Raw genomic sequence first — 22569 nt, forward strand, 5'->3', positions numbered from 1 at the left:
AAGTGCAAGTGGCCATGGTGAAGCTTGATTCAATCGGGGACGGCATAGGAAGGAGTCAAATCCATGGAAGACATCAATTATCTCATGCTGACAACATCGCAAGTCAAAATGCTATTTATACCCACTTTCTTTCCCTGTACTCCGTGTACTTAGTATATTGAGACATTACGCAGCATTCACATTTGTTTAAGGAAAATGTACCAACATCGCCATAACCGGCCATTGCAATCAATCCCGGGTCAATTCAGGGTTTTAGTTGCAACACATATTTTTCCACCATGTCGGCAATCTCGTGATACCCAAGATGCTTAGCAAGTTCAAAAGCCGTCCTTCGCTCCCTACCCCTGACAGCGGGATTCGGTCTGTGTTCCAACAGAATTCGAACGATTTCTTGGTGGCCTCTGCGGGCGGCTGCCAGGAGCGCAGAACCCCAGGTGCTACTAGGCCCATTAACATCAGCGCCGAGGTCAAGGAAATGTCGAACAATTTCAATGTCTCCCTTATGTGATGCCACAGCCAGTGGTGTCTCCCCAAACGACAAAGAATTCATGTTGAGGTCCGCCCCGTTATTTGTCAACACTTGGACTAGCGAAAGGTCTCCTCGCAAAGCGGCAAAGTAAAGCGCTCTGCCACAATCAACCACCATATCATTGGATCTTTCCTTCGCTTTGTCAAAGAAAGCTTTCAGAAGGCCCACTGATAATCCTCTCGAGGCACTTTCGATTGATTCTTCCGTTATAACAGCACCGCCATCCAAGAGGACTTGGAGTATGTTAAAGTGACCATCGTTCAACGCACGATCCAGAGAGCTTCCGAAGATGTCATCCGTTCTGTTGATGTCTGCCCCTTGTGAGAGAAGTAGGTTAACAACTTCTAATCGACCTTGTGCAGAAGCTGCCATGAGTGCTGTATCACAATCGGGATCTTTGGGATCAACGGGTGCACTGAGATCCAAAAGAAGTTTCACCATTTCTGTGTGTCCATGGTGAGAGAACCAATATAAAGCAGTTCTACCATCTTGATCGAATGCATTCACGTTCGCTCCCTTCTCAAGAAGTAGTTTGGCCGTCGACGGATGACCACCCAATGACGCATGAATCAATGGTGTGGAACCATCCACGTCTCGCATCTCCACGTCGTGATTACGTTTAAGAAGCAAGGGAATGACACATTCAAGTCCATAATGAGCTGCAAGATGGAGGGATTTCTCTCCCCTGTAAGAATATGTCGCCATGCGCATCGAGCATTCAATCTTTGCATCATGCTCTAGAAATTGGACCATCTCTGCGCTAACGCTTTGAGAACCTTGAGCGTGTCTTTTCCAATTCAATGCGGCGTAGCCGTAGAGTGGATTTACGAGGAATCGACTTTCGAGTTCGCTTTTGCTTTCGCCTGAGACTGTGTAGAAATCATCGAACAAAAGATATGTCACGCAGAGGTCACTGATCTCGGCCTCAGAGAACGTTGAAAACCAGAGTGCATGCGTTCTCTCGAAGTATTCCTGGGTTGTATAGTGTACTAAACGAATAACCTCACCTTCCGTGTTCAGGAGTCCAGCACACACAGAAACAACATCCTCAATGAGTGGAATATTGTCTGGATCAAGTTCTGATGTACCTTTCTCAATGGCAAGTGCATGCAAGAGTTCCAACACGGTGAGTGGCCTCTTTGCGAAGGTGATCCAGGACAGACTTTGGATTGCCAGCTCTTGCTGCTCTGGAAGCTGTGCGTTGATCCGCTGCATAGCCTCATCGTATGCGTCATCATAGGCATGGTGATCTGATTTTTCTGACAGCCTTTCAAGGGCGCTTCGAATCGACTTTGCTGATCTTCTGCCTTTTAAGGAGTCCAGGTGAAGCTGCGCAAGCAAGAACCTGGTGGGATGTGAGCATTGTGATATAGTGGAGTATGGATCCTTGAAAGTTTGGAGATGTGAACACATACATTCCTTGCACTCGAGCAGAAATGACGTTCTCGATGTCATTCTGCAGCTGCACATTCTGACCAACAAACTTGGGAAGTGGAGACAAATTTCCCTTAAGATACTTTCGCACATCTTCCTCAGTGGCTCGTATTTCTAGCGATGGGCCTTCTTCGAAACACTGAGGGACCTCTGTGGGCCTTGAAGTTGCAAACAAGTTCACTCGGGCTTCGATACGCAGTTTGAGCATTTCTTCAAGAAGTCTGGCTCTGCAATCATCTCTTGAGTCGCACTCATCGAGGGCATCAATGACGATGAATACACGCGAATACATTGAAGCGACCGAGCACAAGACCTGCGAGAACTTATCGGGCCGCGGACGTATGGAGCTGCCCTTGTGATGATTGTAAAACTCTTTCACGGACTCTGGTAGCGCGGACATCTTCTGGCACAATTGCTTCAGCAAACTGGCGAGTAGATCCCGGATGTTCTGCTCATCTCGTTGTTTGAAGTTGCAGTAAAGGTATGCAATGCTGATGTCTTCTCTGTGCTCGAATCGGCGGAATAAATCATCTATGATGATAGCAGAGCAGATGGTCTTTCCGGCACCTGGCATGCCATGAGCGAATATACTCGCTTGTGCGGTTTCAATCCAATGTGAATACTCTGTCAAATCGAGTAGCCACTGTCCAGTCCCTTGTTGTCGCCTCTCGATGAGATCACCTTGCTGGGAGATATAGTCGGCTGAAGTGAGCCATTGCAAGATTTCGGATTCTTCTTCATTCTTCTGCCGACGACTGATTTGGCCCAGACTCTGTCTTATCGCTGCTGTTGTCTGTCTGTGGAATCGTTGATGTCAGCAGCGAACGAGGAGGGGAAAGGGATCTTGTACCTTGAGATTCCATCAAGGTAAGCTTGTAACAGGCTCATCTGAAAGGCCAGGCGATCTCGAAGCTCGGACAAGTCTTCTTTGTTCCAAGACACTCTTTTCCACGCGCAGGTCACTCTTTTATGGATGGCTGTGCCGGTATATGTGACAACACGATGTTTCCCAATTTCTCGCTCTAATTCTTGCAAGATCTTTTCACATGTATGGGTGATTTGCGCCAGCCTTTTTCGCTGACTGTCCTCGAGGGTGTGATCTGGTAATTGAATGTCGGCATCTTGGAGAATAATTGACAAGTTCCGGACACTGCACATTCAAATGTCAGCTTCGTGAATATCCAAGTCAATATGTATTTGCTTACTCGTCTGATATACCTTTGAACTGAGCTGGAGCGCCAACAAAATCACTCCGCAGTTGATTCGCCAATGTCAGGACTGCGACAATATCACCCACCCCAAATCCGAAGCTCATATTTGGCAGATGACTTCAAGGTTAGACCTTGTAAGTGGTGATTGGCCAAGGGGGGTATATGTCAGAATATAATCATCAGCAGAGACTGTTTGTCGAACTTTTGCGGCGCTCACTCTTGGATCTACAGGTGCTAGCGTTGGAATCTCGAGGGCTCGCTATCATTGGTTGACCGTCAATATGCATGCAGGAGACAGAAACGCCTAGCGTGTCGACGTGTACAAATTGGATTTATGAAGGGAGTCGGGCTGTGGGCGAAATTTGCCATGCATAAACGACACGGCTGTGTTGCGTGCAGATGCATGTTTATAATCAAGCAGAATGCGTGTTATTGGAGTGATGTTTCAACATCACTTTGTGAATGATTTTTGATGTTTTGCAATTGATTCAAAGAGCAGTAATGGAAAGGTCTCTGTCATTCTGGAGTGGGTTCTGGCTTGATTGTTTTATACTCCATACGCCTTGCTGTAGTTTGCCGCAACCACTTCTTGGTCCTCATACACCAGGGACTGATTCATTAGCCTCCGAAGCTCTTCGTTTCAGAAATGTTAGTATTGGAAAATGTAAGAAAGGCCCACTGGTGTCAGTTGCTTCTTTGTCTAGTTCTTCCTAAGTCGAAACTAGTTAGTTGCTGCTGTAAGACATACGTTTGACACCTTCCGGTGTCAGGTTGCGAAAGGACGGAGAGATGGGTATATCGTAGGTGGGTGCATAGGTAGTTCTATATTGATAGAAGAGATGACAAAGTCACACATCCACCGATAGCCTCGGTATCAACTTGTGCACCAACTAGGTAATAGACATGGACAGAGATGAAGAAGGATCGCCGAAACCGGTTGACTTGATTGGGGAATGCTGCCTGATATGTCAGGCCACATAAATTGCTGACCATTGGCCCCACCTTCGGGGCTGGGCGTCACGCCGATGATCCCCGCTATCGTCGGTTCGCGTCATTTCTGCGCGCTCTCATGTTTCTCATTGAACTAATGTATCAGGAGTATGAACCCTAGCATTTCCAACACTCACCCCCTGCTGGGTTCTACTAGCACCACTTATCCCTCATCGAGAGGGTCTGTGGCCGGAGGTCGCCAGATCACCCGAAATCGCGCAAGCTATAGCTGCCACACCTGCCGGCGCCGAAAGGTCAAATGTGATAAAGTCAGCCGACCTTGTTCCGTCTTTCTACCAGCCTGTCAGCTAACTGTTCTGACACTAGACACATCCGATCTGCGGAAATTGCGTGAAGAACAACACCGAGTGCATATATGATGTATCGTCGCAAAAGGATGAGGAGGTGCGCGAGGAACCCTCCCAGCCAGCGCATGGCATCAAGAGAAGGCGCAAGACTCCCCGCCCATTGGAGGAAGATGTGGACGAACTCCAATCGATATACGGTCACATGAGGCAGGCGGACCCCGAGACAGGCGAGAAGCCCGACACGGGCGCAATTGAATCACGGCTGGACAAATTGATGTTAATGATTGAACGTCTCGGGGGAAAAAACCAGGCACGCGATGTGGTGGGGACGCAAGGGACGACCCCGGACACCAAAGTGGAGCCTCGGCAGTTGGATGACCTTCGGCAACATAATCAGTTGAATGGGAACGGAACCGCGAAAAGAGCCCCCAGTCCACGTCGAGTGGCTGCGGATTCGAGTGGCGATGAGTTTCCGATACCCTCTGGTCGGGCCACGGACTTGGTGGATCCAGTTGGTACCCTGAACCTTGGGCATTTGAGCTTGGAGGATGGCGGGAGGTCACGGTTAGTGAAGATTTGCCCATGAAAGCTCAAATGCACTGACCGTTGAGCAGATATGTTGGAACCACGTATTGGGCGTATATCTCCGACGAGGTAGGCTCTCCATTTTTGCATGTAATGATGCATTCCAAGGCTGACTTTTCCAGATCAACGAACTAAATCAACTGCTCAGAGATCAAAGCCATTCGCACGAACAGTCAGGGCTGAGTAAGACCCATGATGAATCAACAAATCCACACTCCAGCGAGGCACAATCTTGGGGAGAATCACTAGAAAGCCCGACGCCCTCGACCGTGTCCAGATCTCGTTCGTTCCGCCATTCAATAGTCTTCCCCTCGGGTGATTCGCCCACTTCGAATGAGAAAGAAGTGGAACCTGAAATGCTCGACCACATTCCAACTCGACGCCAGAGCCATATCTTGTACAAAGGGTTCATGTCTGGCGTGCATGCTATCAGCCCGGTTATCCACCCACCGACTATCCTCAAGTTGTACAACTCCTTTTGGGACTGGTTCGACTACAACAGTTACTCAGGCGAATCTTACCCCAACCCGTCATTTATCCCATTATTATACGCCATTTGGTATGGCGGGTCGGTCACCATCTCAATCCGGACTATCAAAGCCGAGTTCAATTCCTGCTCACGTTCCGCGTTATCAACAACGTACAGCGAAGAGGTCACAAGGTGGTTGACCAAAATTAAATTCCCGCGCAGCCCGACCCCTCAAGGACTTGCCGCTTATCTCATTGTACAAACAATTGTCTCCAAAGAGGAAGAACCTTTGACGAGCAGTCTTTTCGTCAGTCTGGCGATGAGAGTTGCACAAACTATGGGTCTACATCGAGATCCAGCCAAGTTTGGCATAGAGCCATGCGAAGCAGAGTATCGGCGTCGCTTGTGGTGGCATATCATGCACATGGACGGTGTGATTGCTATGTCCAGTGGCTTGCCTCCAATGGTACCCGACGAGACCTATTCAGATGTGTGCGAGACCAGCGAACTGAAAGATACGTTGCTTGGTACCCAGGCAGCTGCAAAGTACCAACAGCAATTGGCCTCTCAAGGCCGATTGCCCGACAACCCGGATGATCCAAACATTTGCGGTGGGCCATCCATGGTCAACGTTTACTACTTGACCGCGAGAGGAAAATACATTATGGCGCGTGAGTTGGTTTCGCTGTTTCTCAATCGCTAAGCTAACCCCCACAGGTGCTGTTCGCCGGATTCTGAAAATCCAACTGGGCACGAAGCCTCTCACCCGACAGGACATGGAGGAGCTTCGGTCTATACTCCTCGAACTGCAAGTAAAACTTAATTCCATAATAAACAGAATACCCGAGAGCGAAAACACTTCAACCCCATGCTCTGCGGCAGGAAGAGCCATGTCCATGTCCAAATCCCCTGTGGATGCCCGTTCTTCCGACATCGAACTCCCAGGGGACGGTCCGACTGGATGCCCGGAGCAATACCACTCACCGGTTCTTGTTTGCTTCCACAAATGGGCCAAAATTATTCTATCTTTGTATATTGACAAGGTGAGCTGTTCAAAAATACTGTGGATAAGTGACATTGTGCTAATACCCCTTAGGCATTCTGTGTTGCCTACCAACCATTCCTCAAAAATGCGCGCAGTCGGATCTGGCCTGCAGCACGGCAAAGGTTCGTTGGCATTATTCTAAAGGACGAAATTAGTTTCTTATTCTTCTAGTGCGCTTCGCCATTGTCATGGGTTCATGAAGAAGTTCATCCAACTTGCAACTGATCCTGACTTCCAGCCCTTCCATTGGAGTTGGCCAGGGTGAGTTTGGTCAAGTTTCCTCACCTCGAACAATAGATTGCTGACACTTAACTAGCAACCACCAGCCAATGCATGCTACAATGTAAGAATTAAGCCTGAAAAATGTGAGGTGACGCTGACCATGTCCGCAGGATAATGCTCATTGATCTTTACGAGCGACCGTACAGCCCCGAGGCATCCAAATCGCGGGCCTTCATCGACCGCATTCTTGCACTCTCTGGTCCAGATGGCGGCGTTGTGGGTGGTGAGGATGGTATCTCCACACAACGACCGCTGAAGGACGGTGGGCGTGAAGCGTGGGATATGATCCGCCGCCTTCGTCAAAAGGCCTGGCAAAAGGCTGGCCTCAATCCTCGCATGCTCTGGACTGAGAAGGACCAGATCCATGCAGGCATTGCCTCCCCGGGTGTCCAGCGTGCCGATGACGGCTCTTCCTCTGACGTCGCAGATTTAGGGTCTCTGGATAGCCCGGCCAGTGATCCCAAACCTTACGATTTCAACAAGAGGTTCTACAACATTACTCGCTCTCATACATTCCTGAACCGCACCACTCCGCCCTCTACCAAAAGCTCGCCTCAAGATCAATATCCTTCCGAGAAACATGTTCTGCCAACCCTCTCAAATTCACAATTCGACCCTCTGACAGGGTCCATCCCCACCATAGGTTTAGATCCATCCTCACTCGATCTTAATTCTTTTGGAGTGCCGCCACCGACAAACCCCCTCCCTTGGAACCCGCTCCGCTAAACCAACATCACATGGCGGGGTTGGATGCACCTGCCAGCATTCCTTTCCTGGATCCCGCTTCTCCTAACCCCTTGACCATGAGCGTTCCAACTCCTCCCAGCATGGTCGATCCTAACTTCAATTTCGATTGGGATCAATGGGATGCTGTATTTGGACAGCACCTCCCCGTGTCTGATGATCTCATGGAATTAGATCCTGTTGCTGGTCTTGACTTTGCGAATATCGTGACAGCCTCTGCCAGTCAAGAGGCGCTTGGTGTCATCCCACCTGGTGTCTATCCATCTGACCATCCAAGATCATCTCCACGCGATCCAACACGTGTTCCCAATATGGGAAATTGGCCGGCGAATTATTAGTCTGTGCTGAGGCAAAGACGGCACTGACCTTGTATATAGTATACCACAGCATATATTCTGATTTTTCAAAAATTTCATGCTGAAAATATGTTACCTTGAAGATGGAGCTCTGCTTCTCGACAATTTCTCCTCGCAATTTATGGTTTGGTCCCATCACGGCCCTGTTGTGGTGGTGTCCCTTACACTCCACTGCGGGAATCTCGGCGTCGGAGATTGATCATGCCGAATCTCCACTTTTTAGGCCCCGAGGGGATTCTTGTTACGGACAAAATGGTGCGTGGTGTCGGGAATAACTGATAACGCCGTCTTCGTGGAAGTCGGGTACCAAGGTTCGGGAGGTTCGGGGATTGTGATTAAGCTTAACCCCGACATCTCCGCAACGTCATGACGTTGCTACGTTGCCTACAGCTTAAAACAGTGCAATGTCGCACGCATTCTCCACCTGTGAATTTTGGAACTCATCTCTTCTAACTCATCTCTTACCCTGAGCTCTTTGAAATATTCATCATGGGATTTCTTTACTCTCAATTTTTTGTGACACCAAAATACCCCGACCAATCATTCGCAGATCAGACTGTGCTCGTCACGGGTGCCAATGTCGGCCTGGGCCTCGAAGCTGCACGCCATATCACGCGACTTGGAGCTGCACGAGTGATCCTCGGCGTTCGCAATGTGGAAGCAGGCGAGCAGGCCGTGCTGGACATTGAGAAATCCACCGGTCGCTCCGGCGTCTGCGAAGTATGGAAGGTAGATCTGTCTTCACACGAATCAACCCTTGCATTTGGCGATCGCCTCGCGACACTCCCCAAGCTCGACAGCGCCATCTTGAATGCAGCAATTGCCACCCGTGAATTCGACACTGCCGAAGGCTATGAGCAATCAATTACCATCAACGTCATCAACACTCTTCTTCTCGGCATCCTTCTCCTCCCTACCCTCAAAGCGACTCGACAGAAGAACCCGTCGCGTACACCGCGTCTTACATTCGTCGTCAGCGAAGTCCACGCATGGGTGAACTTTCCAGAATGGATAGAAGACCAGCCCATGAAAGCCATCAGCGATCCAGAAAAGGCGAAAATGGATGAAAGATACCCACTCTCGAAGCTACTTCAGGTACTGCTGGTGCAGGAACTAGCGGGCCGAGTTCGCGGGTCCGAGGTGATCGTCAATATGCTTAACCCAGGTTTCTGTCACTCCCAACTCTCGAGGAACTATGACTCTTGGGCGTTCACCTTGTTCAAATTGACAGTGGCTCGTCGCACCGAAATTGGGTCTAGAACTTTGGTCGCTGGTGCTGCGGCTGGTCTGGAAAGCCACGGCGCGTATATGACAGACTCGCATGTGGAAAATACTATGTTGTCGCCATTCGTGCGGAGTGACGAGGGGCGCCAGGCTCGTGAGAAGGTTTGGGGTGAGCTGTCGTCGATCCTGGAAGGCGTTCGTCCGGGGGTTATGCAGGGCCTGTAATTTACGCACATGTGGTGCTATAGCGCCTATCACATTCAGCAAATTTAATGAAATCTAATCTTACGTCGTCAGTCTGGTTACAACCTTGTAATCCCAACTTGATGTGCTGCATGCGCTGGCTGACTGCAGCTACGCCTAATCCTCCGATCATCATAAATGCTCCCGATTTGGGAAGGTCAGCCGCCGCTTTTGTCGCAGGTCTTCAGCTCCACTTAGTTAATTTCGGCCCAGCTTATGGAGTTCTATACCGGTTCCCAGGCCTGGTGTAAAATAAGGCAGTCCTTGGGCGAGGCTGGGCTGTGCATCCAGACACCAGCCTAAAACGTGCCCTTAAATTAGCAACTCACCAATTCAATCTCTCCCCGATGCCGCCAATTCGTTCCCGAAAAGCGAGAGATCGAGAGTAGCAAGTATGTAAGATCTTATCAGCTGTTTGAGCTATCAAACTATGCGACATACTCAATCTTCATATGCCATCATGGGGTTTAAGGTTGGGGCCCGGCGACTTAGATTTGTATTAGGAGCTGCGTACTGGCAGGTTCTACGGTGTCCTGTAGTATGAACTACTGGCATATCGACTTGGGAGGTCCACTAATAACTGCTATGATGCCGCAACAAGATTCAGTTAAATTGCGGGCCGTAAGAGGAGCTGGCTACCCATTACTTCTAAAATGAATTTCCCCTTCGGGACCACAAACGCAACCATGTCAATGATCATCATAAGCTTTTTACTGTTACCTTGAGATTTTGAATAAGGACTTTCAAATTCTAGAAAGCCTCAGAAGTGACATTTGCCCCGTACAGATTTGAAAAGAGGACGTGGTTCCGGAAACACGAAGATCACACAGGAATGCTGAAAGAGGGAAACATTCGTCGTCCAAAGTGTTAGTGGCGAAAGTGTTAGTAGCGGTATCCGCACCGATAGGGAGATGCTGCACCGCTTCAAAGGTTTAAATCTTCTTTTAGATAGTTGCGGCTCGAACTTGAGAAAGAGATTGAAAAAGCTCGAAGCCCCTGGAACTAGAACTCGTGGACAATTGTAGGCTCCGGGGTCAAGGCGATAGGAGGTAATAAGGTGACCTCGGGACTATTGCTTTATATTGCGTAAGAGAATCAATTTATTGTAATCTTGAGATAGCATTTCCAGATAGGTCCATCATGACAATGTAAATGGCTTTCGTTCGGCATCGATTTTCGGGAGCTATCTTCGGGTTTTGCTTAGGGATTTGAGGTGGAGTCCCGAAGTTAGGTCTCTCGATATCCGGTTTGCTGGAGGGAATTGTGGCTTAGTTACTAGAAATTCGAAGGAGTGTATGTAAGTATGTGTCGAGATAAGCTTGCGAGGTGGAACGATTGCGAGGTCCTCCGATATAAATCGCAGTAGTGCCCAGCGATCACTTGCAAGATTTGATGAAGACCCTCTGGCCAATTTGAAGAAAGAAACACAACTTCAATCATATGATGCGTGCGCCTATGCCCATTGCGTTGCTTTCACTGGCGGTTTCAACAGTTGGAAGTGTGGTTTCACAGCATGCAGGGAAGTCTCACTCGGCAGACTACAACAACTTGACTGTCGCGATTGTCCGCGCTCCTCCGGCAAATTGGCCACTGCCTGTCATGAACAAAAACTGGACAGGCGTGGAATTTGATCTCAACAAAACAGTGACCAAAGCAGTGGGACTCATTCATGAGGCTGCTGAGAATGGTGCAAACCTCGTGGTCTTCCCCGAATTATGGTTCCCTGGGTAGGTGAATCCTGATATATTCCAGTTTCTCAGATGTGGTCTAGCAAAGAAGGAACTGACGCTTTGACTGTATTAGTTATCCCAAAGGAATGGCCGACAAAGCCTCAATCGCATCCCATGCCGAGAGCTACATCAATAATTCTTTGGTGATTGACAGTCCTCAATGGAATGATCTGAAAAAGGCTGCCAAAAATTCCAAAGTTTACATCGCTCCTGCATTCTCCCACCACACCAACGGTACCATATACATGGGTCAAGCGCTCATCTCTCCCGAGGGTGAAGTGCTTCATCTTCGTCACAAGCTTCGACCCTCCGGCGGCGAGCGCGAGATCTGGTCCGATGGAACCGTAGAAGGCCTGAAGGTTATTGCAACTCCATATGGACGCTGGGGGCTGCTGGAATGTTGGGAACACTTCCATCCAGCGATGACATTTAACATGCAATCTCAGGTCGAGACGTTGCATATCGCTGCTTGGCCTTGTGAGTTTCACCTAGAATCCCAGGGCTTCTTCAGCCACGTCCACTGGTATAACTAATATTCCGTCTAGATATGCCAGAGGAAGGAGACAAAAGTGCTGAATATTGGGAAGCCATCGAAGTAAATGGAGCTGCTGCACGCACTTACGCTGTCAACGCCGCATCGCCGCTTGTGATGGCAGCAGTTGGAAATGCGAAGTTCTTCAGCAGTCAAGGACTGGATCTCACACAGAGTAATGATTCTGCGTTTACCGAAGATGTTCCACTCATCTACTCGTCCTTTAACACGACCGGACTTTCGAACACGGCCCCTTATGATCCAAATTCTGAACAGTCCTGGGGAATCTTGGAGCAAATCCATCAAAGCTTTCCGTCGTATATTCCGAAGATTGCGGGAGACTTCGTGCTGCGCGTCTACAACCCCATCTCGAGTCTCCTTCAAGCAGCGAATGAGTAAGTCGCACGGATGCGTATACGCCAGTGGCCCAATTCACTTTGCCTTCGAGATTCAATGACCTCGGTGCAATGCTCAAGAGGACATGGATCTTTGGCCCGGCTTTAGCTCATATTGATGAAGAGAATTCAAAATAGAAATCAGACGTGATTTATCTCTTAACTCTGAAATCAGCGTCTTCAAACATGAAAGAAGAACGATGCTGCTGTGCTTGATACAAACTGTGCGGGAAAGAGCTTATCCGCTTGGCCCCACAAAAGCAATTTGTAGGTCTGTGGCCGCCAACATCCCACATCACAGTTTGAGTATCTTCAGCTTCGACCGGTCACCTTTAGAGATGGATGCCTCACCTCGAAGCTGAGTGGTATCTGGAATACGGAGTACCGAAAACGACCTGCGTCCTTCGTACAGCGGCAAGAGGCGGCGACCAAACGGGAACCCTGGAACTTGCCAAGACGCCAGTCGTTTGTCAAACAGATCCCCCGCCTACTTCACTCAAATATGGGCCCAAATCTGGGGTTGATCTCGTTGCCATCTCTCAAAAATCGACGCGTCCTCCGCGCGACATGATTTGCAGGTCACCACAAGATCCCCGGCCATAATTGCCCCCTCTGTTCTGGGGGTCAGCCAGCCCTTTTCTAAATACAGCCACATCTTACGAAGCAAACAATACAGCAGACACGAAGTGATGGTGCTGTACATGCAGCGACATGAGAATGATTCCGAATGTCATGCGTTTGATTCGCCGAGCCGAAGTCCGTGGCGCCATCAATGAGATCCTATTGATCACCCACTTCGTTCAACAAAGAATACCATCCTGCCAAGAGCCCAGTTCACAATGCCTGTCATACTCTAGATGACTGTGCTCGCAGAGCATGGCATACATTAAAGCTGAAGAGCTCCGATACTGCATCCATTTTCACTTGACTTTCGAGTACTACGTCCATAGCTGTTTTTCTACTTCATCAACATGGCGCCCATCCTTTTAGAAGCAGACTTTGACGAATCTCAGAACAACTTGTTGTCCTTGAAAAGATCGAGAAGTGAAGCTACCGTGAGCGAAGTCAGTCTCACATTGACGGACCGACCTTGGCGCCTCCTATACCTCTTTGATGCCTTGAATCCTCTCTCACCCGCCGTGAGCGAGCTACCAGATATCCATATCCAGCGGTTACTTCAAGTTGCATGGGTAGCAGTGGCTAGAGCCTTTGCTTACTCGACCACTCTGTACATTGGTGAGGAATACTCGAAGGGGTTGTGCTATGTCGGTGAGGGACCTCATAGCTCCTCAGGGCCAACTGTCCAGATCCACGTAGATGCGCATGACAGTGTGAAAGAAACAATCTCCCAGTGTATGACCGCATTGGTAACATCGAAGCTCAGTTCATTGGCCATGAATGGTCACGGTGGAAGTGATGGAAAAAGCTTTCGATTCGATACAGCAATTGTGTACCAGAAGCAGCTCTCGAAACCTTCCACTTCCAGTGAGGCCATATGCAAGGGCCAATGTCATACATGCTGCGCAACAAAATCTCATCAGCCCCTGGAGATGGAAAATGATTTCCCGGGCCTTCGCCTCTTGATTGAGCACACCCCCGACGACAGGTTGCATGCCCGCTTGGCAATGGGTGATTCTGGAATCGAGCTGCCTTTGGCTAAAAGCCTTTTGTATAGCTTTAATCAGGCTCTCATCTCACTCGACATCTCCTCGACACAGACTATCGGTAGTTTAGACTTGTGTTCAGCGGAGGACCGAACGCACATCGCTCAGTTCACCGGGAATCCTGCTCCTGCTCAAGACGCGCTTCTGCACGAGCTCTGCTTGCAACACGTGAAGACCACACCAGATGCTCTGGCCGTTCGTTCCTGGGACGGAGATCTTACATATCGCCAATTAGAGTCTCTTTCGTCGCGTTTGGCACATTGGCTCGTGGGGCAAGGAGTTGGTCCGAATGTCTTTGTCGCATGTGCATTCTACAAGTCTACATGGGCCATTGTGGCTCGCCTTGCCGTTCTCATGGCTGGAGGTGCATATATCTGTGTCGATGGATCCGATCCACCATCTTACCTCGCCTCTGTTCTCGAGCGTACCCAAATCCAAATTATGCTCGTTTCAAATGGGTATAAGGAAAAGTTTTCCGGCCGCGTTGAAACATTGTTTGAAGTGAGCGCAGCATCAATCTCAAGTCTGTCGGATTTCGATTCAATTCCGTGCTCTACCGTCACTCCCACCGACCCATGTGTTGTTCTGTTCACATCCGGTAGTACGGGAAACCCCAAAGGAATTGTTCAGGAGCACCGAAGTTATGCATCCGCACTGACCGATTACATTCGAGTGATGGAAATGGGTCCCCACAGCCGTATGTTCCAATTCGACGCATATGCTTTCGACATCAGCAATAATGACTTCCTGGCTCCTCTTATTGCTGGCGGCTGCTGCTGCGTTCCAACTGTCTCGCTCACCATGGACGCGCTCATGAACGACTTGAACGACTTGGAAGCTAACATCATGTTCATCACTCCCTCCGTTGCCATCGACCTCGACCCCGATCGTATTCCAACTCTGCAGATGATGTGTATTGGCGGCGAGCCAGTTTCAGATGCGGTACTGGCCAAGTGGCTGTGTCGTGTACGAGTTGTTAATCAATATGGCATGGGAGAGGTCGCTTCTTTGTGCGCGTACAACCGCAATCTTCAGATGGGCCGTGGGTCCGTTATAGGTCGACCGGCGACAGGCGCGATCTGGATCGTCAGCCCAGATAACCCAGACCAACTGATGCCCGTGGGGGCAGTTGGCGAGCTTCTTATCGAAGGACCACACCTTTCACAGGGGTATCTGGACCATGTTTCTGGAAAGTCTGAAAACTTCCTCCCCACTCCGCCTGTTTGGATGGCGCAGCTACACGAGGAAAGACCAAATCATCGACTCTACCGCTCCGGCGACTTGGGTCGATACAATCACGACGGCACGATCGAGCTCATGGGCCGCAAAGACAGCATGTTGAAGCTTGATGGAGCACGCGTTGAAGCCGGTCAGGTCGAGTACGTCCTCCGACAAAGCCTTTCCACAGGCGATGCAGCTGTCGTCGATGTGCTAGGTGCGGTTGATGGGAAAGGAGACCCCATTTTGGCGGTTTACTTATACCTCGCCAACAACCCATTGAATGTGAATAGCGGCCCGATCGAAGAAATGCAGTTCTGGCCCATCAGCAGCAAGCATTCTGTTCACAGTCTTACTGAGTACTTGAGTGCTACTGTTAGTGACAGCTTGCCTAAGTACTATGTTCCGGGTCTTTACCTACTTGTTGATAGAGTTCCACGCACGAAGTCCAAGAAGACGGATCGTCGGAAACTTCATGTGCTGGGTCAGGCATATTATATGGAACATCGAGAGGAGTTGAAGGATATCACTGTTTGGCCTGAGTGGGATTGATTTGGTGCATTGCCTGAGGCTTCGGTCACTCAGATCCATCTGAGTGTTGGGCAACCCTCAGCTGACAAGATCCGATACATCGGAACGCGTGGCGAGACTCTGGCCGTTGAAGTCTGCTGCAGGAACATTCAATGTTAGAACACAAATAGTATATCAAGAAGATGGCAAAAGCTCTCACCAGATGCACAGAAAGAAGTAACAATTAGGTTGAAAAGGGAAAATCCTCCCATCTCGAAGTGACAACATAGGTGAATGTAATGAATTCGGCCTTTCACGCTCTTCCAAGGAGGTCTGTCATCTGGGTATTATCCCTGGAGCCTGTGGTTTATGGAAGATATCATGTCTTTTGCAAATTCTAGGCTGTATAATTCCGTGTTATAGCTTGGGCATATATTCAACAGTCCCCTTTGGTGTGCCATAGAGGAAGATGTACAAAACATCTCTGTGCGTCTGTTGCTCGATGAACCAGACATCCCGATGTTCCATTTTACCCAAGCCTCTCCAACTACAACAGGAGAAGTCTCGCTAATATCTTCCAACAATCCTTGCATCTCTTTTGATATTGCACATGAGAGGAGTGGGTTATTTTTGGTTCGGGGAGACCGACGCTAGATGGTCAGACTAACGACACAACACCTGGGGCACCGTTACCAATATGTACAACACCGCCTCACCACCAGACTCATTAGGCTAGGAGTCTTGGCTTTTGATGATAAACTATGAGGCTTCCGCATAATATACCGAGTCAATTGGCTTGCGATTGAGAAAGGGTTCAGGCGACTTTATCTTATTTGATTACCAAGCCTCCAGGGCGATGGTTTATTTGTTTGTTTGTTTGTTTGTTTTGGATATGTTTTCTGGCCAGACTATCGCAATGATCTTTGCGCAAATCCTGATAGCTTTATGCATGCCGTATGCCTTCAAATTAGTTGGATGGGCCTGCCTGTCTCTGCTACTGCGCAGCCAGGGATTAGGAATCTCTGCCATTCGGACGAAGGTTAGCCAGCAATCAATGATCACAAAATAGTCCAGCCCATTGGATCTCCGCTTGCAGCTCCGAAAGATGGATCGGGTATGTCGAAACCCCAAACAAGGTAGACCAAGTAGAAAGGGACCATACACCGATGAGGACGTTTATAAGCATGTCGGCGGGTGGAATAGATTTCTGAGTCTGGGGCGCTGCCAAACCAGTTCAATCGTTCAAATCTAGGAGCCCGAGCAAGGCTTGCTGATAAAACAATAAGAGGCAGATACTCCGTGGTTTTGCCGCAACTCCTCGGAAGCGAAAGACCCTTGAGGGTCCACATCTTTATGAACCAACGTGGATATAATTCCAAAAGCGGGTTTTCTTCAGACGACGGCCCAATAATTCTTGTTGGTAAAAAAATGTCAGCCTAAAAGGACCACAATTGAGGATTTTGCAAAACGCTCCACTGCGTGCTTACTGAACTAACCCTATCTGCTGTTCACCTACGAAGCGCTCCGTGCTCAGAAGTTTTGTTGAGCCGAAAATCTTTTCAGTCCAAGCTCGGACGCTTGGAGCAGTGCTTGGGTTGGATGACTCTCAAGTCATGTATTTAATAATGTCTAAAATACCAAGCTTTGTTCACTGACCCTGCACTGGACTGACTGGAGGTCAATTAATAAATTTACTCATCCTGATTAACGTGTCGTTAACAATGCCACGCGGAAATTATAGCAATAGTGAGATCGGTCATTGTGGAACTGGAATCGTTATACAGTGTTCTACTCGCGGGCAGTTGGTCCCCGTACCTAGTCGATCATCGATGCTGGGCGATTGCCGCATCCATTCTGCGCCTTAGAGTCGGATCTCACGGCGCGGGCTCTACTATATAGGCAGCAATCATTCGCTCCCTTGCCTGCAAGCCTAGCCCTCATAGTATCTCCCATCCCAATCGGAAGCCCCGGTATAATGTTGTTTTGGTGAATGTTTCTATCTTTGTTTTCTGTTTCACTACTCAGCCCCTAGTATTAGACCTAGAGATCGAGGTGCTTTATCAAATTAACATAAATACACCGAGGTATCCCGTGTGCTCACGGCAAGCATCCGACAGACAGCATTCTCTCTTCCTGAACTTGATCATCTGCACTCTTCTACATCGAACTACCAAGACACCACTCATCACAATGTTTGCCTGGTTGAACCTTTTTAGCAAAGCCCCAGAAGAAACAAAATGGGACCCGAAAACGGTGAGCATGGAGTTCCAGCAGCCGACGAGCCCTGATGCGCCGTCGACCAATCGTGACAGCCAAAAAGCCGTTCGTACCCTTCTTAAGCACAGTGAACTCATTGCAATTTTCTTGGTATTGACTTGAGATTACTATACAGGAAGGCGAAGAGCCCACAGAAATGCAACTACGTGGCGGAGGTGAAGGTGGCGTCTGTTGTGGGATGTAAGTTTTCTGCTCTTGGGAGTCTTTCATGGCATACAGACGGCAATACTGACTCAATGTGCTCCGATAGTTGCGCGGGCTTGCTATGCTTTGAGTGCTGTTGCTAGATTCCTTAAAGCCGGATACCATCCATTAACCCCCCCCGAACGTTGAAGCCCCGCGTGACACCCAAGGCCCAAGGAATCGAGAATGAAGAATGCGTGGGCACCAAACCAAGCCAGATTTTGAATTGCTCTCCGTTCTTCGAATCTCGACACTTCAATCCTCGTGATTCTTATCACTTTCTCCGGGAGTCATACATACTCAAACTAAATTCCTTCCAAGGTTGTCCAAGGCCGACATCACTTCTTGAGAGAATATAGTTTCCTAATTACGTGCCATGAAAACATCCCCCACAATCAGTCACCTTTGATCCATTTATGAATTCATCTCTCGAGGTCCTTTATTAAGACTCACATAAGTCTCATAATTGCTTGCAAATCATGTCTTACACATGGCCAAATGAAGATGACTCCTAGGTGCGATGATTGTTGCTCGACTTAGTTCCCCTCACGACAGCTGGAGGAGGCCGCCGAGTCGTGAAGTCGTGACCGTCATGGTATTAAGGGTCAGATTCACACTGCAGGGATTGAACATCTGATCGGAAGGAAAATTGAGTTGAGTCACGCGCCAGTGTATGAAATCTTTGCCATCAACAGCTGAATGATGCGCCTGGGTAATGTTTGCGAACGCCAGATCCCGACAACTCATATCACAGGGGGCAGTGGATCTGACATGGTTTCGGAGACCCCTATTCGTCCCACTGTTGCACTCCAGTGGGCATCAGCGTTCTGAGGGGAAATTCAAGGCATTGTAGCCCTTTTCAAAGTTGACGCCTTAATTTGTGCATTCTTCAGGGGACTAGACTTAAATAAATAGATCGTCAATCAGGGCTATTCTATTGACCTCCAATGTCTCCACCTCCAGGGCTGTCCTCATCGCGGCCTGGCAAGTTTCAAACAACCTTCATCGAATGAGTGCAGATTTCTTTCCAGCAATAGCACTCTTCTCATCTTCGGTCAGATCTATATCAAAATGGTCATGCAAAGCCCAAACTCGTTCCTGCTCGTGTTGAAGCTTCGCAACTAAGACAGACTTGCCGCCCAGATTCTCTTTCAGTTTGTCCTGGTCCAAGATCATTTTGCCGTAGACTTCTTCTCCCTTGCGCAAAAATCGGATGGCGAGGAAATGTGATGTAAGGAAACACGATGGACTCTGACTCGTGTAGAAACTCATCACTTCAAAGTCTCGCTGGAAGAACTCGAATTCAGAGAATGCGTATGCCGGTTTCCATGCTTGATCAGCCCCATTTCGGAACTGATAAGTCCAGAGATCTCTCTGTTTATCTGAAAGACCAGGCACGCTACCGTAAAGCAGCCGCAATTCCTGAGTGCCGATATTTTGAGACACCACGTCTGTAGTCAGAGGTAAAGGAACCGTCGGTCCGTCGCCGCCGTAACCAACATCGACCACATACTTGGCGCCATTCTCGAGTGTGGCAATGTTCACTGCATGCTCCCTGGAGATTGATATCAGCAATGAGTCACAGTGATCCACATGTGCTCTGACTCACCATCCTGACCACCCCGGTGTAGGACTAATAGCATCACGGTAGAGTCGGGCCCCAGTCAAGTATACCTGAAATCCTAAGACACGCAGAACGTGAAAGAGGAATATGTTGTTTTCCATGCAGTACCCTCCTCGGCCCTTCTCGATGAACTTTCGGTAGATGTCAAGGACTTCTAGGGAGATGGATGGGGCTCGACTGTAGTGTAATGCGACATTCTCATAAGGGATGCGACAAAGGTGGTGTGCTTGAATGGCTGAAAGGAAGGCTGCGTCCAAGCTGGGATGCTGATCTCGCTGGAATCGCGCAGGAAGTCCGATATGAGCGAAATAGCTATCAACGTGAGTGACCGTGAGCTCTGAGCTGTGACTACCCATTGTATATTAGTGATAAAATCGGAGGTTCAGGAATGAATGATGGATTTTTGTTGGAGAGGCACCTCTCTTTATATGCCGAGTTCCATAGTCGAACGCCAAATTCAGAAGGTACAGCCGAGTCAAGTATATTGACCCACCTGTGAGATCATGGAGTAACAAGCGCATCTTGTAGGGTTCATATTCCAGTGCTTTCTTTCTCCCCTCCGTTCACTCCTCCTCTTGTTTGGTGTGATTTCTGAATCGACACCTGGGTTTACCAAAGCCGCAATGGGTGTTGGCTAACAGGTAACGATCTTCTCAAGAGCTCAAGCCGCAAGAATGGGGATTCATGAGATCCATGATAAATCCCATTGAAGACAACCACACCCATGTTTACCTTGGCAATAGCTCCCTATGGCAAGAACATGCTCGTTGCGAAGAGGGGAGAAAGCGCTCTGGGCTCGTTGCAAGTATTGATGGATGCACTCGAGGCAGGGACTGGTAAAATGCCATCGGAACAACCTGTTGGGCTTGAGCGTACTATTCAAGTTGTTGTACGCACCCTTGTTTCGACCCGTTGACCCGAGTGGAAGGCAAGCGAATGGGTTTATGGGGGCTCGGCACCCTGCGTGGTGATGCAAAGTCAACAGAATCGTGATACTCTAGTCGCATGGGGCTGTACAATCTCTATAACCACCCAGTATTTCCGGTGATGATATGGACTCATCAGTGCCATGGCTGCGCGGTTACTTTCTGCTGAAGGGAAAGAAGAGTTGTCAACGAGATGGAATCATGTATCGTCGCGGTCGTGCCCAAAAGCTTTGCCTTCAGACTAAGATGCAAGTTTCTCGTGCTTCTATTGGCAGGTTTCCGATGTGATATCCAAATCTTGAGGATGGATAGCTCAGGGAAATCGAACGAGACGTGCAGCATGACCTGCACAAGTTTAGTCGGGTCAGATAACTGCCCCACAATTGACAAGTACACTCACCATTGTCTTCACAACATTGCGTTCCGCTAAGGGAGGCTCTGAACTTCAAAATTCAATCATAGCAGATAATGCTATTATGAAGCCTTACACATTGTTTTGAAACTGCGAGCTTCACCAGACGCGACGTGATATCAAAGAAACATTGGCATGAATACTTCGATAATTGTGGTGCGGTCACCTGACCTTATTTGTGGAGAACGTGGACGGAATTGTGGTGAGTCATGTGACTTGTGGGGATGGAAGTGGGGCTAGATCCTCCCCATACTTTCCCAATGCGGACACAAAACTGTGTGGGAAAGGTACTCCGTACCAGCAAACATCAACTGATCCTCAATCATCGGCGGCTCGAAGGAAGACTAGATGCTGCAAGTTTAGTTAGTATGCAGAAGCTCTGCATTACATCCGACATTCGTGTATCAGCCGTTGGTTACTTGAGGGAAGAAATTCAAGAAGAGGAGTGAGAGAGTGGGAGAAAAGAAAACAGAAAGAAAGAAAAGGGATGAGGTGGTGCCCTGCAACTCTAACGCAATGCTTCATGAGCACCTCCACCTCTAAGGGGTTCAAGGCAACACGGGAATTACACCGCGGATTCCCCCGGCCTACCACTCTTCACTACTGGACTATGCCAGTGGCTCATGCTCAGACATTTGTTGCTGTGTTGACAGACTTTCACACACTATGTAAGTTCCTTATACAAGCATCTACGTTTTGTTACTGCCAATCGTTATATGTTGTTTCCTATCATGTCTGGTCTGTTTGCTTGACGTTGGCAGGTACTGACTGGTAGACATAACTCTACTATTGTTGCCTTTGGTATGGAAGAACTGATTTCCAACTATCCATATTAGTCTACAGTCTGTAAAGCAGAAGATGAAAACAGATTTCTGAGCACCTAACAAGGATCATAAGAATAGCTCGCCAAATTTGGACTAACTCAGCCAGGGACAAGACTTACCTGTGTGCCGAGACCCAAGGCATAACCTGAAACGGCAAAGTCAAGATTTGATATGGAGATCAATGCCATTTGCATGCTTGAGAGAGGCCCAAATTGTAATTTCTTTCGTCATCCATGGATGACTATGAATGTTTCTTCGGTGGAGTCAAATCAGTTCAAAATTTCCGAATGGACTAGTTCAATATTTCCATGAACTAACAGGTTCAAGATGGTATTCAAGTGATTGTGCTCCAAGCCTCAGGGTGTTAGAATGGTTTGGGCGCGATTGCCGATGTGTGATCATGTCCATCTTCAGACCTCGGGGCGATCGCTCCCGTGCCAAAGCACTGTCATTCTCAAACTACGGATTCTCCAAAGGTCGCGATGTCAAATTGATCGGCAAACTTCCGAACGATCATGATGTAGTCTCGTATTGCCTTGAAGATCCCATGACCAATCTTATTTCGCATCTGTTGCAAAATTCCGAATAGTGCTATGTCACCCAACCTTAATTTTCGGGGATCGACACTGCAATATCGAATCAGGGAGCATAGACGCCGATCGACAAGTTGGGCAGGTGCAGTATGTAGCCCAAGGCCTCGGCGAAGATTAAAGTACAGTAAGCTTCTCGACCCAAATTGACAATATCCCAGCTTTGTCGGAATTTCCACAATGAATTATGTCCACACCGAGTTTCGCTGGCTCTAGGCTCTGAAAAGCATAGACCACAAAATCTTGAAACTAGTACGGAGTAGT

At 48.6% G+C, this 22569-nt stretch overlaps 8 protein-coding genes across 8 annotated transcripts; 6 read left to right on the forward strand and 2 right to left on the reverse strand.

Annotated features, from left to right (window-relative positions):
* Window positions 1–244: 244 nt before the first annotated feature.
* Window positions 245–3278, reverse strand: N7506_003606 (uncharacterized protein; the record flags this gene model as incomplete). The annotated part of the gene is made up of 4 exons (XM_056952901.1): window positions 245–1874; window positions 1945–2760; window positions 2814–3113; window positions 3169–3278. 4 exons carry the CDS (start codon window positions 3276–3278, stop codon window positions 245–247), a joined length of 2856 nt encoding a protein of 951 aa, XP_056814593.1.
* Window positions 3279–4271: 993 nt separating this feature from the next.
* Window positions 4272–7935, forward strand: N7506_003607 (putative C6 transcription factor; the record flags this gene model as incomplete). Its single annotated transcript, XM_056952902.1, has 10 exons — window positions 4272–4433; window positions 4492–5036; window positions 5087–5126; window positions 5180–6197; window positions 6244–6569; window positions 6623–6693; window positions 6743–6832; window positions 6888–6914; window positions 6964–7479; window positions 7536–7935. Coding segments are annotated over 10 exons (3195 nt in total), but the record flags the coding sequence as incomplete, so codon positions are not given.
* A 507-nt stretch (window positions 7936–8442) lies between these two features.
* Window positions 8443–9402, forward strand: N7506_003608 (uncharacterized protein; the record flags this gene model as incomplete). The annotated part of the gene is made up of 1 exon (XM_056952903.1): window positions 8443–9402. The coding sequence occupies one exon, from the start codon at window positions 8443–8445 to the stop codon at window positions 9400–9402; it is 960 nt and encodes a 319-aa protein (XP_056814595.1).
* A 1461-nt stretch (window positions 9403–10863) lies between these two features.
* On the forward strand, window positions 10864–12081 carry N7506_003609 (uncharacterized protein; the record flags this gene model as incomplete). The annotated part of the gene is made up of 3 exons (XM_056952904.1): window positions 10864–11147; window positions 11224–11627; window positions 11696–12081. The coding sequence occupies 3 exons, from the start codon at window positions 10864–10866 to the stop codon at window positions 12079–12081; spliced, it is 1074 nt and encodes a 357-aa protein (XP_056814596.1).
* Window positions 12082–13048: 967 nt separating this feature from the next.
* On the forward strand, window positions 13049–15511 carry N7506_003610 (putative NRPS-like enzyme; the record flags this gene model as incomplete). Its single annotated transcript, XM_056952905.1, has 1 exon — window positions 13049–15511. The coding sequence occupies one exon, from the start codon at window positions 13049–13051 to the stop codon at window positions 15509–15511; it is 2463 nt and encodes an 820-aa protein (XP_056814597.1).
* Window positions 15512–17659: 2148 nt separating this feature from the next.
* N7506_003611 (uncharacterized protein) lies at window positions 17660–17848 on the forward strand (the record flags this gene model as incomplete). The annotated part of the gene is made up of 1 exon (XM_056952906.1): window positions 17660–17848. The coding sequence occupies one exon, from the start codon at window positions 17660–17662 to the stop codon at window positions 17846–17848; it is 189 nt and encodes a 62-aa protein (XP_056814598.1).
* A 1083-nt stretch (window positions 17849–18931) lies between these two features.
* Window positions 18932–19909, reverse strand: N7506_003612 (arylamine N-acetyltransferase family protein; the record flags this gene model as incomplete). The annotated part of the gene is made up of 2 exons (XM_056952907.1): window positions 18932–19484; window positions 19539–19909. 2 exons carry the CDS (start codon window positions 19907–19909, stop codon window positions 18932–18934), a joined length of 924 nt encoding a protein of 307 aa, XP_056814599.1.
* A 1505-nt stretch (window positions 19910–21414) lies between these two features.
* N7506_003613 (uncharacterized protein) lies at window positions 21415–21775 on the forward strand (the record flags this gene model as incomplete). Its single annotated transcript, XM_056952908.1, has 2 exons — window positions 21415–21559; window positions 21735–21775. The coding sequence occupies 2 exons, from the start codon at window positions 21415–21417 to the stop codon at window positions 21773–21775; spliced, it is 186 nt and encodes a 61-aa protein (XP_056814600.1).
* Between the last annotated feature and the right edge of the window lie 794 nt (window positions 21776–22569).

Source organism: Penicillium brevicompactum (assembly GCF_028827555.1).
Source record: "Penicillium brevicompactum strain IBT 35665 chromosome Unknown utg000002l_segment0_segment0, whole genome shotgun sequence".
Taxonomy (NCBI): Eukaryota; Fungi; Ascomycota; class Eurotiomycetes; order Eurotiales; family Aspergillaceae; genus Penicillium; species Penicillium brevicompactum.